At 37.9% G+C, this 18,375-nt stretch overlaps 1 protein-coding gene across 3 annotated transcripts in view; it reads right to left on the bottom strand.

The window, feature by feature from the left end:
* Positions 1–18,044, bottom strand: part of VTA1 (vesicle trafficking 1) — a 38,351-nt gene extending 20,307 nt beyond the window's left edge. For 2 of the 3 annotated variants that reach the window (XM_058021017.1, XM_058021019.1), the window contains exons 1-3: positions 17,916–18,044; positions 3,610–3,704; positions 496–623 (exon numbers count right to left, since the gene is read on the bottom strand). In XM_058021017.1, the coding sequence (XP_057877000.1) occupies positions 496–623; positions 3,610–3,704; positions 17,916–18,024 (332 nt within the window). In that variant the 5' untranslated portion in view covers positions 18,025–18,044. Of the gene's footprint in view, positions 1–495; positions 624–3,609; positions 3,705–7,173; positions 7,244–17,915 lie in introns of those variants that run through there. The other variant, XM_058021020.1, reaches the window with a different exon arrangement.
* Positions 18,045–18,375: the final 331 nt, after the last annotated feature.

The following is an 18,375-nucleotide window of genomic DNA, read 5'->3' as shown; positions in this document are numbered from 1 at the left end:
TTAAATCTACCAATACTGATTAGTCTCCTAACTACTATGCAGAAAATATTCAGCATTTTTTAAAACTGGTTACGTGTTCTGAACTTAGTTTCTTGCTTGGAATTTGTAGGACACCAGAAATCCTGTATTAGCTTAGAAAAATACATGAACATGCCGTAGTAATTGCTGTAAACCAAAACACATAATGGATCATCACAACTATTCTACTATCACTGGTCAATAGAAACTATAACATGCTTGATAAAATAAAGCACAATATTAGCCTGTGGATTTAGAAGGCATGCCAGTGGGTAAGCAACTCTTTAAGGAGCAGAAGGAGGAGGATACCAGTTAATGTGTGATGCTAGAGACCTATAAATAGTAACAAAGTGAGTTTTCCAGAAGAGAAAAGAATGTACTAAATCTCAATTCTTGTTTCCACTGAAATTAAAGAGTCTGGATATTCACATTCCCTGACCAGTATCTTCAGATAAGAAAAAAAAGATTTTCACCTACTTATGAAATTGCCCAGCTCTGTCTTCATTGTCTGCATACAAAAACATTTTCAAGGCATAATTCTCCACATGAGCAGAGCCAACAATTTCCTGAGTAATTGCTTCATTATCACCAAATTGCTTTTTCATCTGAAAAATGTTGGAAAAATACATTAATTACTTGATTAGACTGTAGCAATTCTGCAAACACAAAAAGAACCTGCCGATTTACACAAGGTCAAGTATAATTTAAAAAGAAACAACTTACACTTTGTTTTACAAATCTGCAGCTTCTAACATAACAAATGCTAAAAGCAGCATGTGAAAGAGAACGCACACTCTTGGGGAGAGAGAAATATTATGAATAAGTAGCTCTGAATCTTCAGCCACAAAATGCTTAGAAAAACCATCAACACCCCAACATCTTCTCCACCAAGGTTAAAAATAAACACAGCTACAATGCTGTGAAGGAACAGCAACAGATATTTTTCCCCTCAGCATCTTAAAAACCCAGCACTGAAGCTTGTGTCAAGATTCAACACAGTTCAACTGGTAAAGTAATGCATGCTTTATAAAGGTGCTGTAGATCAGAGTCGTCACGTATCTCTCCTCTTGTGAGGTTATTTCACTGCAGTTCATTACATCTTTCAAAGTGTCTGAGCCCTACCTTGACCTGCCTGGTGATCTATGGATTTACTGGAATTTTCAGTGTAAGCACCGTATTTCAATTGAAAGAACTCTTTTCAAAGATGTTAGAGTACCAGAATCCTCAGGTTTCCTAATAAAAATCAGTAAAGCAAACAACCCTCTAACAGTTACAACAGGTGGATTTACAGCTTCTGAATAGGCTTACTGTTTGCACATAAGGAAATCTCAGGTTATCCTTAGAGAACAAAAACAGGAACACTGCATGATACTAACCTGCAGCCTTTATTTTGCCAAAAGATTTAAAAACAATCTCTGAATGGAAGTTATTTTTCACTGTGCGTGCGAAGAAAATTTTAATCATGCAGGCAGTATTTCCATATTTTTTAGATTGCTGCCAACTTTCTAAGACATAGAATGTTGCCAGACATGTTACTTCATTTCAGTAGTTAAATATAAGCTTTCCAAATAGAATTTTAAATTTAAATGCTTTAATCAAACTACTCTATGTACTTTTCAAACAATATTTGTTTTACAAAGTGTAATTTTCTTGTAAAAGTACCAAAATTCGTGTGTTCAAATGAAACATTCAAGACACTGAAGCTAATTCAGGAAAAACCTGTTTGTATACACATATATTTCCCTAACCTATCTGTATACCTCACCCTCAGAAAAGAACTGATTACTATACTTGATCTGATGTTCAATTACTTCAAACACACAACGGACACTTACATACACTTCTAAAAGTACTAAAGTTAACCAAGCTGTTTACTTCTGAAATTATGCTTCACACAATCTACGATTCAATATAGCAGTACTGGTGTTTTAAACATCGATACAAAATTTCAACCTAAAACTCAATGCATTTAGGCTTAATCTTAAAAAAAAATTAAACCGCACCCCTCTGCGCCCCCTGGTGGTTATGGGCAGACTCAAAACAGCAGTTCCTAAATTACAGCAGGAGCTTTCCCACAAACCCCAATTTCCTAGCCCCAAAACTACTCTATTAGACTTGACCAGGAGTGCTCTCTCCATCCTTCACCCGCCTGGATACACAGAAGAATATTCAATACCTTTGCATAAGTTGTCACCCAGACAATCTTACCAGTAACCAAAAGCTGAAACTATAGATTTTTTAATGCTTTTTTACTCTTTTCAATTTTGAAACAGAAGGGGTAACTGAATGCTGCAGATAAACTGCTGCAGTACCACAAGTAACTCAGGAAATCCCAACATTTCTTACGAAATGAACAGCAAAATCCTTTTGAGTCTAATCCTAATCTCACTTCTGCTATCTCTTTCTCCCTTTGAACACAAACCCCAGTCCTATTAAAGATGCCAAAATCTGATTAAATGACACACCAAGAAATCACTGTACACTGAATTTTCCATTGCAAAAAATCAGTGATAAAAAAGCAAAAAGTACAAGTTATGAAAAAAAAGACAAATGGCTCATGTTTCAATTTTTTTCTGAAAAATCACAGAATGGTTTGGATTGGAAAGGATCTGAAGGGTCATCTAGTTCCAACTCCCCTGCTGTGAGCAGGGATGCCATTCAATAGAAGAGGTTCCTCAGGACTTATCCAGCCTGGCCTTGAATACTTCTGTGGGCAAGCGATCTTTCAAAAGTGAAGGCTGTTCCTTCAGTCTAGTTCCACACAATCTCTTCAGGCACTGCTGGACTTTGGATGGAATCACCAGTACTGAACAAAAAAAGAACTGCTGCTTCATTTTTCAACACCACTTTTTGCTTCCAAATGAGCACTGAGAATCAACAAACTTCTTCCTTTGAGAACACTGAAAACTACGGGGTATGAACATAAACAACTCCTGGAACTTAAACTGACCATCTGTACCACAACTTTACCTTTCTTAAACTCTCTTCTACTTAAGGCTTTCAATTAGTATCAGGTCCACTTAGAAGAGCATGGCATAGCTATCCCTTACCCACACAGAATAGACTTGTGTTTACAAGATTTTAAAAAATAAAATCTCCAATGTCTAACATAGGATACAATCAGAAGTATCGTTATCTTTTAAATAGTATTTTTAAAAACTCCCTGGATACAACAGTTCAGGTTAGAGATTTCAAAAGCATCCCAGGACTAGGCTATAAACTCCTACAGCAGTGAAAATAACTGTACAGACTTCAAGGAATCAAAGGTAAATGAATTTTAAAAAGTCTTCTAGAACACCTGCATTAACTTCCTAATGAATTAAGATTTGTCATAAGAACATGTATAAATAAATCATTTTAATTTATGCTGTCTACACAAAATCTTATGGCAAAATTCCAATTACGTTAGTGCATGCATACGCACATAGAGCTTTATCTCCTTCCAATCCTTCTGCAATTTATTACACACAACTGAAGTTCATGCAGTATGCTTGCATGCAGAATAGCTGCAGAGACAGTATTTCCAGAAATTTGAATAAAAATTAATTAATATTATGATAATTTTTGAGGAAAGCAATAAATTCTACTTACAGCTTCCAACTGATCCATAAGTTTGGATAAAAATTTACGGCATTCTGGCGTTTTACTGTCAATCTTCATCCCTGTCTGCATTGCATACAAACGACCTTGAAATGATACAAAAACACACAAAAAACACTGCAAGTCATCATCTGAAGCAGAACTCTTAAGCCAACAATGCAATGCCCCCCAACATACATGAAGGTCAAACTCATCATTTAACCATATACTGACTCCAGAAGGAGTGAGTAGTGACAGCAAAATGTAAGGTTAGGCCTTGCAGGGATACTAGGAGATAGTTTGGGGAGATTTACACTTTATTTTCCCCCAATGAATATTCCTACTCATTTTAAACTGATGTTTGTACCACTGTTATGCAATATCAAGTGCTTTTACAAACTACCACAACCTCACTTGCAACTCACCCAAACAGGAACTTTGAAGTGATTTGAGAGAGTGTAAGGATATAAATGGAACTTCATGTAGCAGGAGCCAATTATCCTTAAAAGCCTTGAGCAAATGGTACTAAGCACCTACTAACTCCATGTATATGCATACATAGCATCAAACACTGATCTTTACACAAACCTGATCCTTACATCAGGCAAGACAGACTTTATCAATCTTCCCCTCCAAGTAGAGTTGCCAGGTTTTAGTAAGATCTTGAACATGAATGATTAATATCTTCTGATTAATAATTATCTTTTTACTACCAAAAACCTTTAGAGTTTTAGATTTGCACATGGCAGAACTTTATAGGCTTCATAAAACTGTGAGCTAACACGAGTAAGCATTATTTGCTACGATTAACACACACGGAGAAGGGAAAATAGCCAGAAACATTCAGTAATCAAATGCAGAACATTTCCCACAAAAAAAAAATATTCCTCTCTCACTTCTGACTCTCAAGGGAGTCCTACAAAACACTTTCAAATGCAGAGTTTAAGAATCAAAAGCTGTAACTCCACCAAATATTGTCATGAGGTAGTTATTATGGAATACCCCATGTCCCTCTTGCAAGCAATCCCAACTTGCCTCACAGCTTTAGCATCTTGCTCCTCCCAAGCACCTCTTCATACACTAGAGAGAATCTTTTCCCTTCAAATTACCTCAGTAAACATGAATATAACACAATTGCTATCACATTGCACTTATCCTGATGTTTGCCGCAGAAGAAAACATTTTATACTCACAAGCTTGTCTGCCTTTTCCACCTATTAGCAATTTGTCTGATAAAATTCAATCTCTTTTTACAAAACTTAGATTCTGCTGGTGAGTGCCATAATTTAACTAAGTTTTCCTGGATTTTTAAAGTAGTATTTCCTATTTTATATACAACTGAGTGTTCAAACCAGACTAAGCATATATTCCTAATTTGGGACTGCAAAGCTCACTTATTTTTCAATGATAAAGCTGTTGGGGTTGCCTATCCATTTAAAGACACCATCCCTGAATAATAAAATACTTGTGCTCTCCAGTGCCTCTCTGTTTTTACTATTACAATGTATAGAACGATCTAGCATCTTCGTATTCAAGTTTTCAGTAAAGAACAACCAAGTGAAAGTCTTGAACAAAACTAAAGAAATTACTAAAAACTTAAGAACAACTACAATACTTAAATATAACAAATGGAAGAATTTCTATGTGGGTTTCATCAAGTGGCAACATTACTATTAAGCTAATTACTGATAAGGGTACTCTTAAATCCACCTTATTTATCTTCAGGATGCTGACATGTTAATGTTAAACATTACAAAACTAGCACATGTAAGGCTGAAATTAGATTTCAAAGACAGTCAAACACAGAGAGACAGAATTGCATCTAAGGCACTAAAATTAATATTAAAAGCAGTCATCAATTAAAATACCACCATCACATGACAAGGAGCTAATTTGCAGTCTTCAATTAAATTGATTTTTAAGTACATACTTGATTGTAAGCTCCCCTGAACCCATTTCATGGTATAATTTAACAATATAAAACTTAAGAATTAACGTAAGGTTGCTAAACCTATGAAGCATCTAGATCAGTTATTTCTTTTTGATGAATGCCAAGATCAGATATTTTCAGAGGCAAATAAATTAATTTTAGACTGATATGCATTAGAGTGACAAATTCAAAATATATTTGTTCATTACAGGATATAGATTTACCCTACTTGCTGAAGTATGCATCTTCAGATCTCGTCCATAATTCATTTATATAACATAAATAGAACATAAAAAGAACTTTGTTTCCATATAAAGGGATCTTAAAAACGTCTTTAGCCTTCATCAGTTTAAAAATTAAAAGATCATCTACATTGTAACTGTTACTCTTGTGTTACCTGTATGTAGGTTTTTCCACTCTCATTCCAAATACACCCATTTAAATTGCGAAAGCCAGATAATTTTTCCTTCACTATATTCACTAATATCCCAAGGGTTGTATTTACTTGACTGAGACATCTGTATGCTCTCTATAAAGTCCTGAAAAAACAGCCTTCTCCCCTCTTAGGATTTCAACAGCTGAGAAAGACTTTAAGACTCCTTCAGGCACTCCAATGAACAAATGCAGAACAACTCTTGAACACACAAAAATAACATGCCAGAGAACAACAGTTAGAGAAACAAGAAAAACGTTTTTCTTGTCCATACATAAATTTACACTGTGGGTGACACCAAGTAATCTTGCCTAACACCTTCCTCCTAACAAGATTCTAGGACCAAGTACCCAAGGCTCCTAGGTTGTTAAAAATCAAAGTACTATTATCCAAAGCACAGACTGCCAAGAAAGAGTGAAGGTGCTCTTGCAGAAGCACCTCTAAGATGACAGGAACAGAGACATCCTAGAGACAGACTATTGATGTCACCTGAGCTAAGATTAAATGTGTTCACCTGTCACAGCAATTACACTTCTGTGCCACACAACTGACCACAGTACAAAGTTACCACATGCAGCCATCAAGTCCCAATTTGTACCACTGCCTATAGAAATTAAGATTTCCTGAAAGATCTCATGAACTAGCAAAAGGTCAAATCACACTTAAGTTACCCTAACACGAGAGTTTACTGTGATCTTTTTGAAGTCTGGAATTTTTGCATACTCACTTCTTCACATAGATTTATACGTTTGAAAGAAGGACTAACCTGTCCACAGACAGGCCTCTGATGAGGCCATCGTTGAGATAAAGGCAAAAGCTATTCCTTTTTTGTCAGGCAACTGGTGATCAAGAAAGAGCAGGATGTCTGTGAAAACAACTATTGGCAGAGCATCACTACCTAGTAACATGCAGAGCCAAGAGGTAGTCTTGGCTTGATGCTATTGATAAAACACTGATAAAACCTGATTGCAATGAAAGACGACACAGCCTTCACATCAGGAAATGCAAAACAGACACAACCACTCAAAATCTCCACAAACATCAGTTTCAGTTGATGAACTGAAGAAACAGAAGAAAAGTACACTCTACCAGTTTGAATCTCATCAGTGACACACAGAATGTTGATAAGTGTGTTTAGGTACTTACTGCTTTACTCAGTGCTGCTCTAGTCAAAAGGAAAACTTTGGGATTGAAAACCTCCACCATAACTTACTGAACAAACAGAAGGTGAAATAGTTGAAAAACTGAATGAACTAGAGATTTCTAGGAAAAAAAAAACAAAACAGGAAGAGGAAGAAATAAATTTGTATTTATCTTGAAAGACAATACTGAAATAAATATAATAACCTTTCAATGTTTTAAAATTTTAGTTTTGAAATTATCTGTATGAAAAGCAATATGGGAGTGAATCTGAAAGCAGTAAGCAATCCTTTGCCTTACTGCTGACAATAGGAAAAAGCATCTACTAGTTATATTTTTTCCATTTTTGAGTATTACTATATCACATTCATAAGGAAAAGAAATTAATTTATTTCCAAATGCAAGTTTTTCCACATCTGTGTCTTCTGTTGTCCTCTCTGCTCCAATTTTGAAATGTCCCATGTATTTTACAAGAAGGCTACCTGTAAGACTGTGCTGGTTTTGACACTACTACCTTTGCCAGTTAAGGTGTTCTCTTGCGTATCTTTTGTGTGTGCTTGATCACACAAGTATTACTTATTGTAAAAACACATGTTTTTACAACTGAAAAATATGTTTTCACCTAGTGAAGTAAATCTATTAATGTCCTTCTCCTGCCTAACTTGCAGCAAACAGACAAATGCATCTCAATACTAAATTTTCAGCAGCAAGAGCAAAACATACCTTTCCTTTGTTAATATAATCAGACAAATTTTAAACTAGCAATTAATGGTCAAAGAACTCTCCTCCACATTTCCACTGACAAGTAATCTCAATAGCAAGTAACTCATGAGTGAGAGGTCAAAAGTTCACCACCTCCAGGATCTCCACTAAGAAAGTCAACAGTGACATGAGTTCAGTTGCCCCTTTCCCCACATCCAAAAGAAAACAAATTATTTACATTCCATTAAATACAGCTGTTCTGATTTCTGTAATATTGCAAAAGCAATGGACAGTATTATTACTATGTTTGCTAAGTCACAAAACTTTTGCTTCAGTGGAAGTGGTTCAATTTCTAATAGGTGGAAAGTAATCTCCAGAACAGTACAGATGCCACAAAAGAAATCCTCACAGTGCTATGTGTTACAAATGCATTGTTTTACCTTATAGAATACGACACTTGAAAGGCCATTTTACATCAAAATCATTTTGGTTTTCTCTTCAGAACTTCTCTAAAAATTGAACAAAATGTTTAAAGTTCATGTCCCTAATGACCAGTGACACACTCTTAAAACTAAAGAACTTGACTTAGAGGAGGCATTTGTTTAGGAACTTCTAATAAAAGAAAATCCTCTGTGAACAGCAAAGCTTCTAAAAATGTTGATGTAAATGAAAACTAAAACCATACAATGTAGCTGCAAAAATTTTAAAGTTTCAAAGCCTAAATGTATGTGAAGAATGTAGACAATCTTGGAATTAAGTGACCTGTATGTTTTATCTCTCTTCACTATTTATGATTAAGATCTGGAATATCTGGGATCAAACAGATGAATGAACTTATTCCTCCTTTTTGTTTTATGCACTCAGTTTTATAATAGATACAACTGTTTTCTGCCCCTCTCTATTCAAACTAAGTAGCAAAAAAGACTTTTATGTGGCCAACAAAGTAGTACTGTATGTGCAGAAATTAAAGTACTAAGGAGGTAAAGGAGGCTAGAGAGAACTAATGTTTAAATATTAAATAACATCAGAAGTAGAGCTAAAGTCACTTGTAATTTCACACACAAAGACACAACTGTTTTGCCAATTATTAACTAAGAGAGTTGCTCAGAGTCTGCAGACAGGACATTTATCTTCAAATTCATAAAGACTTGGCAAGTAATCATTCTCACAAAAATGTTTTGCCAAGACAACTACAAAATATACATCTTGATTTGCTGCCCTTAATCTTTGTTCAGTAAATACTAAGTGTGGGTGTGCTGGCAGGAATTATACAGTGAGCTTTACAGAAACTTCTCTGCCTTTATTTATGTCACGTAATACCATGTTATTTTTCCTTTACTAATACACAGCACAATTTCAGAGCAAGTATTTTGTCTCTAGTATGTGCCAGACATTCATTCCTCATACACAGTAAGTTACTCCAGATTTATGTTTGGATAACAACTGAAACTCCCCTCACTCCCATTTTAAACTAAATTTGTGCCAAGTAAAAAATACTGGAGAACAAAAGTTCCAGCCAGCAAGCAAGCACAATAGGTTTATTCTCTATCTTCTGAATTCTGTCCTACAACCCATCTTTCTTTATCCTGGCCTAACAGGATCAAAAGATTGTACTTCTTTTTTCCTGTGTGTATTTAATTCTCTAGCATAGAAAATAAATTATTAACAACTGAAGTGATTTTGACATTTGATAGTAAGAAACGGACATAAAATAGTAACAAATAACATTGCAATAAATTTTAGTGATATTTTGATTCTGATTAAGGGATGAAAGCTTTAACAGGCCGTAATTTATCACCCATTCATATTCTACATCCCTTTGTCAAACCACTGACAGAAAAACGTTTGTTAAATGCGTGGTACAGGAATCCAACAGCTGGAATACAAATGTGGGAAGCAAAGGGCACAAAGACATTAAATCGGATTCTACTCAAATCCAAAACTACTGGAAACATTTTCACATAAAAATGCTCTTGTTCTCAAAAACATTAGTGTGTCATATTTCAATCATGTAATTTCTGCATGCAGATAATAAATATATTTTTACATGGCTAAGTCCAAGCTGCCTGAATTCAAGGACTTTTACAAATAGATTTAACATACTGACAAACAAACTTGGAAGGTCTTACACTGTCTCTTCATTACATGATGCCAAAGAAAACTTGCAAAAGACAAGACATTAGACCAGCAACATCAACTGAAAATCTAAAACATTCCAGAGAAACCAAATTACTTTCAAATACTTATTTTCAAGTAAAATTAACTTAGGGAAACCTGTAAAAAAATATATATATAATGCAAAAGTGGAGGAAATGAAGATTAAAAAAAATATAATTAAGAAACTCAAAAGAAGATCGCATCATGACCCTCTTGCCTCCCAGATTCTTTCACAGTGTTCTAAATCTTACTGAAGAAAATGAGTGGGTAACAGTATAGTATGTTACATGCCAGACAAATTTTATTAAGCCAAAATGATCTCACATGCCTCTTAAAACTCCTGAAAGTAAGGACTCAAGTAAGTCCCCTTACAATTCATTTTAATAATAGAATATTATAGACAAGCTAAATAGGCAAGACAAAATTTCCAAAGACAAACGTGACTGGTAACTATTAAGGTTAGGTGACAAAACAAATAACATAGAAATACCTACTAGGAATCTCGGGAAATAATTGTATTTCACATTACCACACTTCTGTCTGGTTTAAGGACTTATTTTGGTCTTGTAAAATTTGAGTAAGAGTTATATGTACAATTCATAAACTTCTTAGCTTTCTTACAATATTTAAACTACGCATATTTTTAAAAGCTGGTCTCTACAGTTAAATAAAGAAAATAAAGCAATTCCAAATAAAACAGAAAAGCTACATTAAACATAGGATTTATAGCAATTGAGATCTCTAGAATGCAAAAAGAGTAGAAGGCAGCTACTCTGGATTAGTTGCGGTCAAGTCACGAGGATAAAACAGCTTTTAGTGATTAGAGCACAAATGTGAAACACCATTTTGTTTAGTTTAAACTGGAAGAAGCCTATGTCATGTGTTTAAACTACTCTGTGAGGTGAACCAAAGCACCCTAGATGACCAGGAGATAAGCTTCCAAAGCGCACTCCCGACCTTATTGGCTACCAGCACCCACAGCTGAATTAGGAGAAGCGTTGCCAGCAGGCTGAGACGAGTGATCTTTCCACTCTACTCAGCACTGGTGTGCCACACCTGCAGCCCTGGGCTCCCAGTACCAGACATGGGAAGGGCCACAAGGCTAGGGATGTGTCACACCAGGAGAGGCAGAGCTCACATTGTTTAACTCTTGAAAAGCAAAGAGGGTCTTAGCACTGTGGCTAAATATCTTAGCACTGTGTCTAAATATCTGACAAGAGGAGGGGATCAGTGGGGAGTGAAGACAAAGTCAGAACCTTCTCAGTGGTGTCTAATAGACAGGATGAGAGGCAATGGGCTCAAAATGAAATACAAGAAAGCCCATTTAAACATAAGAAAAATCTTCTACTGTCTGGGTAATCACACACTGGAACAGGTTGCTCCCAACAGTAGAGTCACCATCCCTGGGGATGTTCAAAAACTGCCTGCAGAGAGTCCCGACCAACCTGCCCCAGTGATTATGCTCTGAGAAAGGCATTGCACAAGGTGATGTTCTAAGGCCTTCAACCTCAACAGTCTTGTGATTCTGCAAATCAGAATGTTGATGTTGATGCTGATGCACCCCTCCTTCAAAGGCAGCAGCATATCTCAGGCAGGAAAAGACAGTTGTTAATTCTGCTTCCAGAGAAGCAAAGTAAAAAAAGATACATAGAAAAAAAATTGAATTATATGAAGGAAAAATGCAGCTTAGTATATTTACACTATACAAGTGAAGTTTAGGAGTTTAACACAAATACATGTAACTCAGAAAAGGTTTCAATCTCTGAAGCACACTTGTTCTATACGTTCTCATTCTCTGTTAGAACAGATTGTTTTAACATATTACCTACATAATCAAAGCAAAGCCCAAAATACTACACAACAGTTAATATCATCCTAATTTTTGCCACTACCCACAGTTTGCTTTAAGGATTGTGGAGTTTATACAATTATCTTTGTTATTCCCACCACTTTTTTAGTTTTTCTGTCTCCGCAGACAAAGCAGTTTTAAAAGCACAGTCTTCCCCAGTTACAAATCTTTGAAATAATCAGAGCAAACAAACAGACTGAAAACAGAAAAAAAACAACATAGAAAGCAAGAGGAAAAGTTTAAAGAGGAAAAGTTTAAATTGAGAAAAAATTTTAGCTTCTACTCCTAGCAGAATCAAGACTCACAGTACACTATGAAACTGGTATTTACTTAAATATCTGACTTACACATACTAGCTTACCCTGAGTAAAGAACAGATTAAATCTATTTTTCTGTATGCCAGCTCTAATAAAAGACTTTAAAACATTTGTTGTATTAGTAGCCCACAAAACAGATCTCTGCCACCAGCAATATGAGAATATGGAAAATGTACTTTTACAAATGGACTAAATCTGAATATTTAAACTGGAAAGCTCAGGGATTTGATCATATTAGATACAGAATTCTACAAGCACATTTTTTTATGCATTTGAATTCCACAATGTCCCAGTAGAAATGAGGTTACTAAGCATGTGCTGAATCTCTCCAAAGACAGCAAATACCACTTATTTTAATTTTATTGAGACTTCCTAATTACATGCATCTTCTAAATTAATCATTCAGAATGCACCAAGATACAATAAAAAGTTGAATAATTTAAAAGCTCAATTAAAATATTTGACCATTATTAGTAATTCCTATTAAGAAGGACTAATTGGATAGGTAAAGGATAAGAATTGGTAAAAAATAATGGTATTTCAGTTGCAAAATTGCACAATAACTATATTTCCCAAATTCTTAGTCTGGCCATGAACTTCACAGTCCTTTTTTTGTAATAGTAATACTAAAAATCTCTTATAATTTGTATGCAGAGAGAAGCTTGTTTCACAGGTGTCTGACTACACTTGAAAGTGACAAGTCAGTCACATTTAACAGATGGACATTTCTGTTAAAAGCTGAATAACTTTTGGTTCAAGAGGTTGGCAACTAGTTGTGGAATAAAAGTTGTCTCTTGCTTTTCTCTCTTGCTTGATCTCACAAAATCACAATTATTAATACAAGAGTCTGGAAGCATTTCTCTGATGCTTTTCCATCTCAAGAATTAAAAACTGAAGATTTTTTTTCATGCCTCTTTTATATAGATCATATCTACTGACCTTACATTATTTTTTTCTGATGTTTAGTAGACTGTAAAGCAAAAATCACCACACTTTGCTTTTTGAAAGTAACTAGAAACATAATTTCTCACATGAATTCATTGATTATCCAAACACTGTTCATGAAACATCAGTCCTTTTCTGGCAACTCACTGGCATTCTCTCAAGACTTTAAAATTAGAACATTAATGTTCAGTAAATACAGACTACCACATATTTCTGCAAAGTGATTAACAATTCAACTGGAAGGCTGAAACAACAGCCATTAATGAAAATCTCGCTTTTAACTCCAAACTTTAAGTTTTTGGAAGATACAGTTACCTCTAAAACCTTGCAATTTGTAAAAAAAACCTGACAAAACAACTCATCAGTCCAACTGCTTATGCCACAGTTGGAGACAAGATTTTTTCAGTTATTACAGGCCAGAGATTTTTTTTTATCAGAGCCTGCCTCCTTGTGTCTGCAAAATAACATCTCAAAGTAGTCAAACAGTTAGACTCAAGTAAGTTTTTTTTAACATAAAAAGTTATTTTATTGACTACCAAATACATATGTGCCCTTTGCTAGGCAACCAATGCAGCATACTTTTCAGGTATTCCACTATACCTGCTAAATAAACTGACCTTTACTGAACCTGAAATAGCTACATAGTTATTGACAATGATCAACAAATAACACAAAAATGAAAAAAGTATCATATGTGGAGGAAACCATTTTAAAATAAGGTGGTAGATTACCAGAGTGCTGGACACTTACGTTAACCATTAAGTGTCTAATCTCTTTAAAAGGAGAATTATTTCGTGAGATCATGTCCTACTAAAAATTTCTAAAAAATAAACCTGATTTCTTTATTTCTCTACAGCCTGTGTTCTAGGTAGAAGAAATGTTACAACCATGTGAATTTATGGTGCACACTGGCAGGAAAAAATATTTTAATTACTTCAATCAATTACATCCATCTACTAATAATAGATAGGGCTAAAAGGTAACGGTATACACACAGCATATAAAGCTACGGATCATAATCTGCTTTGAATCTGAATACCTAAAAAAAGAAAATTAAGAATGAAGGTTTTGTAAGGATTACACAGGATTACCAGCAACAAACCATTTTTTAAATTTTTGCAATGTGGAAGCACCACAACAAGAAGTGTTGTGTTAGAGTGTACAAGAACATCCATGTTCAACATTTTACTTTTCATGTGGAAAATTATGTGGCAGTTGAAAAAGACAAATAATCCCTGCTGTAGCTATTTATATTGCGTAAAACAGATTAATGTTAATTAAATTACAGTTTCTGTAAATCAACATATGTCAGCAATACCAAAAAAGCAGGAGTTCTGCCTTTGCCCCCAGCCAGTGTGTCTTGTTCTTTTTCTTTGTCTGTGTGGGAACACAGCTGTTTGGGCAGCAGTGAATTGGCCTGGCTGAAAAATAGCTTATTATTGTCTTTCATCATACAATTACACCAACATTTGCTTCTAAAGCAGTCCAGAATGAGAAGCTAGAGAAAGACTGCAGCATTTTCTTTAGGTGGCATTCTGATTTATGCTAGCTTACTGCTCAAAATGCATTACCACACAAGAGAAAAAAAAAAAGTCAAATAAATTATGTAATTGTCACATAAATTTCCAGCTTTAAGAGTGCACCTATGATGAGAGACAAAAACATTAACAAGAGCAGTAAGTAGTTTCCCGGAAACTTTTACTGCTAAGCTATAGAAAGCAGTATTTTATGTTGCAAACACATCTTGCTAGAGTCCCAAACTTGCATCCGATCCTCAAATTAATTTGCATTATTATTGTTAATAACACATTACACAGCTCTTATTATTAGACATATAAAAATGCAATTTAACTAAAATTAATATAAATTAAAACCTAGCATACATATACCCATACTACAAACTACTGTGCCATGGAAAGATTAATAATATTGGGACTGAAGCTTTTTTCTGGGTATGACCCACTTATGGCAACATTCCAAAGCTACAAACACATCACAGTTCAGACTGATGGTTACACCCACTAGCTAAGCAACGATCCCGCTCACAGAGTGGCTGCCTAAGCAGCTTTGTGATGGAACGCGGCCTTTCAACAGCACAGGGTGCGCTCTGCTGGGCCTCACCAGACCCTGCTCCTGGGACACACAGGGTGCCCCGCACAGCCCACAGCAGCTCCTGGGACACGCAGGGTGCCAGACACAGCCCACAGCAGCTCCTGGGACACACAGGGTGCCCCGCACAGCCCACAGCAGCTCCAGGGACACACAGGGTGCCCCGCACAGCCCACAGCAGCTCCTGGGACACGCAGGGTGCCAGACACAGCCCACAGCAGCTCCTTGGACACACAGGGTGCCCCGCACAGCCCACAGCAGCTCCAGGGACACACAGGGTGCCAGGCACAGCCCACGGCAGCTCCTGGGACACACAGGGTGCCAGGCACAGCCCACAGCAGCTCCTGGGACACACAGGGTGCCAGGCACAGCCCACAGCAGCTCCTGGGACACACAGGGTGCCAGGCACAGCCCACAGCAGCTCCTGGGACACACAGAGTGCCAGGCACAGCCCACAGCAGCTCCTGGGACACACAGGGTGCCAGGCACAGCCCACAGCAGCTCCAGGGACACACAGGGTGCCAGGCACAGCCCACAGCAGCCCCCTGCTCTTGGGACACACAGGGTGCCAGGCATGTGCCTGCAGATGAGGCTGGTGGGGAGAGAACACCACATACATCTAGCACACACAGAGTTTTCCTCACTGTATTCCTTGCACACAATACATTACATAAAATGTATAGAGCTCCTCTGAAACCCATTTCAAAGGCTCCACAGAGATGCTCACTTTTTTAGATGCTTTTTTCAGTGAAGCATCTAATGAGAAGCATTAACTTAACCCTACATAAATCCACATGCCTTTCAAAACATTATCTGAAAGGAATCCTGAAATCTTTCTGTATCCCCTGCTCTACACTTCTAAAAATCTATCTTTTTAGCAAGGCTTTTACTATTCATAGCATGCTAGGAGTATAAACAATACATGTTTTTGACAGTAGCAATATTAATAATTAAAACTTTGGGATTCCATGTAATTATGCCAAACCCCTGATGTTAAAAATTAATGTTTCATAAATCTTACTTTTGCTTCAAAGCCAGAACTAAATGAAGAAAAAAATCCCAACTATGGGGCACGAGTACTGCCTTTTCTGCAATCCAGACAAACTCATCTACCATGGGAGGAAGTGTCATCAGTGGAACACTGGTGAAAATACATTCTTCTCCTTCGTGTATTTAAAAAAACAAAGGATCTGAGCAAGACCTAACTTGAAAAAGAGGTCTCAGCGCTTTTTACTTTAAGTAATACTGCAATGAAACAGATACCTCTAGAATACAGTCTTTGCTATATTCAGTAATGAACCAGATGTGTTGAAGTACTCAGATGAAAAAAATAAAATTTTCAGACTACTTAGGACAGACAAGGCAAATGATTTACAGAAAACAGTAATTATCCAACACAGTTTATTTTTTTCCCTCTACACAGAATGCAAAACACAAAGAAAATAGAGATTGTACACTAAAGTATTTCTGGTTTAAAATAGACTTGTATTTTATCACCTACACTAATGCACGTCTTTTTCTTGTACAGCCAGACAGTGTGCTACATCTGGCAGAAAAATCCAAAGAAATAAAGAAAAACAAACAAAAAATCCCCCAGTGCAACCTGACCTAGCTGCTGCCTCCTGCCACACAGTGTCACTTGTTCTCTGTTTTTCCAGCAAATAAAGAGTGAGTACTAGTGAGAACATCCAGTATTCTAGTAGGTGGCTGCCTCACTTTCCTGGCTGCACTTTTCCATGTTAGCACACTATTCCTGTGTAACACATAAAAGGCAAAATGATTCTTCTGTCACTCAGACGAGCTATCTGAAACCTGAATTTCACTAACTCTTCTTCTAAATTAAGATCACCTTACAAAGAAAAACTACCAGTTCTACATCTATTTTTTATTTCATTTTTCTTGAAGACAAGCCAAGTAAATCCCTGGAATGACCTCCTATCTCAATAAAAATACCAACACTGTGATGACCCATCTTCCTTCCCTTTAAGGGTGGGCTGTCAACAACATAAACATTCATTTCTGGTGATCTGTTAGTGTTAGGCCCTTTACCAGTGTGGCTTAACTGTAAGAGGAATTTAAGACTAACAGCACGCTTGTATTTCCTAATTCACTATACAAAGTCTTTTAGGAAGGCTCACAGTCCATGCTGACAACCATTAGCTTAGAAGCCTTATCAGCTTGAAAAATCTACATATTAATTTGCAAATTTTACAGTAAGGTTTTGCTGCGCTCATTTCAGTGAAAGAAGCAGAAAAAGAGCAAATCTCCCTTTGAGAACTCCGAGAAAGCGACAAAGCCTCACAGAAGAGAAAATGAAAACTTCTATCAGCACTAAAGATTCTCAAACTCAAAATACTTATTCAGAGTTACACAGGACCGAAGGGAGGTCTTTTCAGGAGAACAAAAACTCTGAAAACTTCTTGAATTGTATTTTTTGCCGTGCTTAATAGGACTGTGCCATCAGGACCGCTTTACACGGTGCCGCACAAGCCGGCGGCGGGGCTGCCGACCGCCGAGGGGCTGGAGCTCCGCCAGCACGGAGCGGCGGAGAGGCGGGCGCGGCTGCCGCGACCACCCCGCACCGCCCAGAGGTGGGGCTTCCCCCCGGCCCGCGTCTCCGCGCATCCCGCGGGCCGCCCGCCCGCCCGGGCAGGGGAGGAGCGCTCCGCCCGGTGCAGCGGCGGCCGGGCCGGGCCGGGCCCGGCGGGACGGCGCCGCGGCCGCCTCCTCACTCACAGTAGTACGCCACCACGGGCTCGCGCTTGTCCAGCTCCTGCGCGGTCCGCAGATGGTGCTGGATGCTCTTGAGCTGCGGCGGCAGCGGGGGCAGCGCCGGGGCCGCCATGGCGCGGGGGGCGGCGGAGGCGGCGGCCGCGCTCGGCTCTCGCTCCCGGGGCTGGCGCGCGCCGCTTCCGCTTCCGGCTCGGGCGCCGTGGGCGGGCGGGCGGCGGCGCGCGGAGAGCGCCCCCTGCGGGCCAGGAGGGGGCGGGCGGGGCTGTCCGTCCGTCTGTCCGTCCATCCATCCATCCGTCCGTCCGTCCGTCCGTCCCCCACTCCACCACTCCACCCATTCATCCACCACTCCACCCATTCATTCGTCCGTCCTTCCGCCTGTGGGGCCCTACAGCGTAAAACGCCCCCTGCGTGGCTCCTTGGTGCTTGAAACGCGTCCCACAGCAGCCGTGAGGAAGGGCTG

The sequence above is a fragment of the Melospiza georgiana genome, chromosome 3, assembly GCF_028018845.1.
Source record: "Melospiza georgiana isolate bMelGeo1 chromosome 3, bMelGeo1.pri, whole genome shotgun sequence".
Lineage (NCBI taxonomy): Eukaryota > Metazoa > Chordata > Aves > Passeriformes > Passerellidae > Melospiza > Melospiza georgiana.
This window is presented reverse-complemented; position numbering and strand designations above follow the sequence as displayed.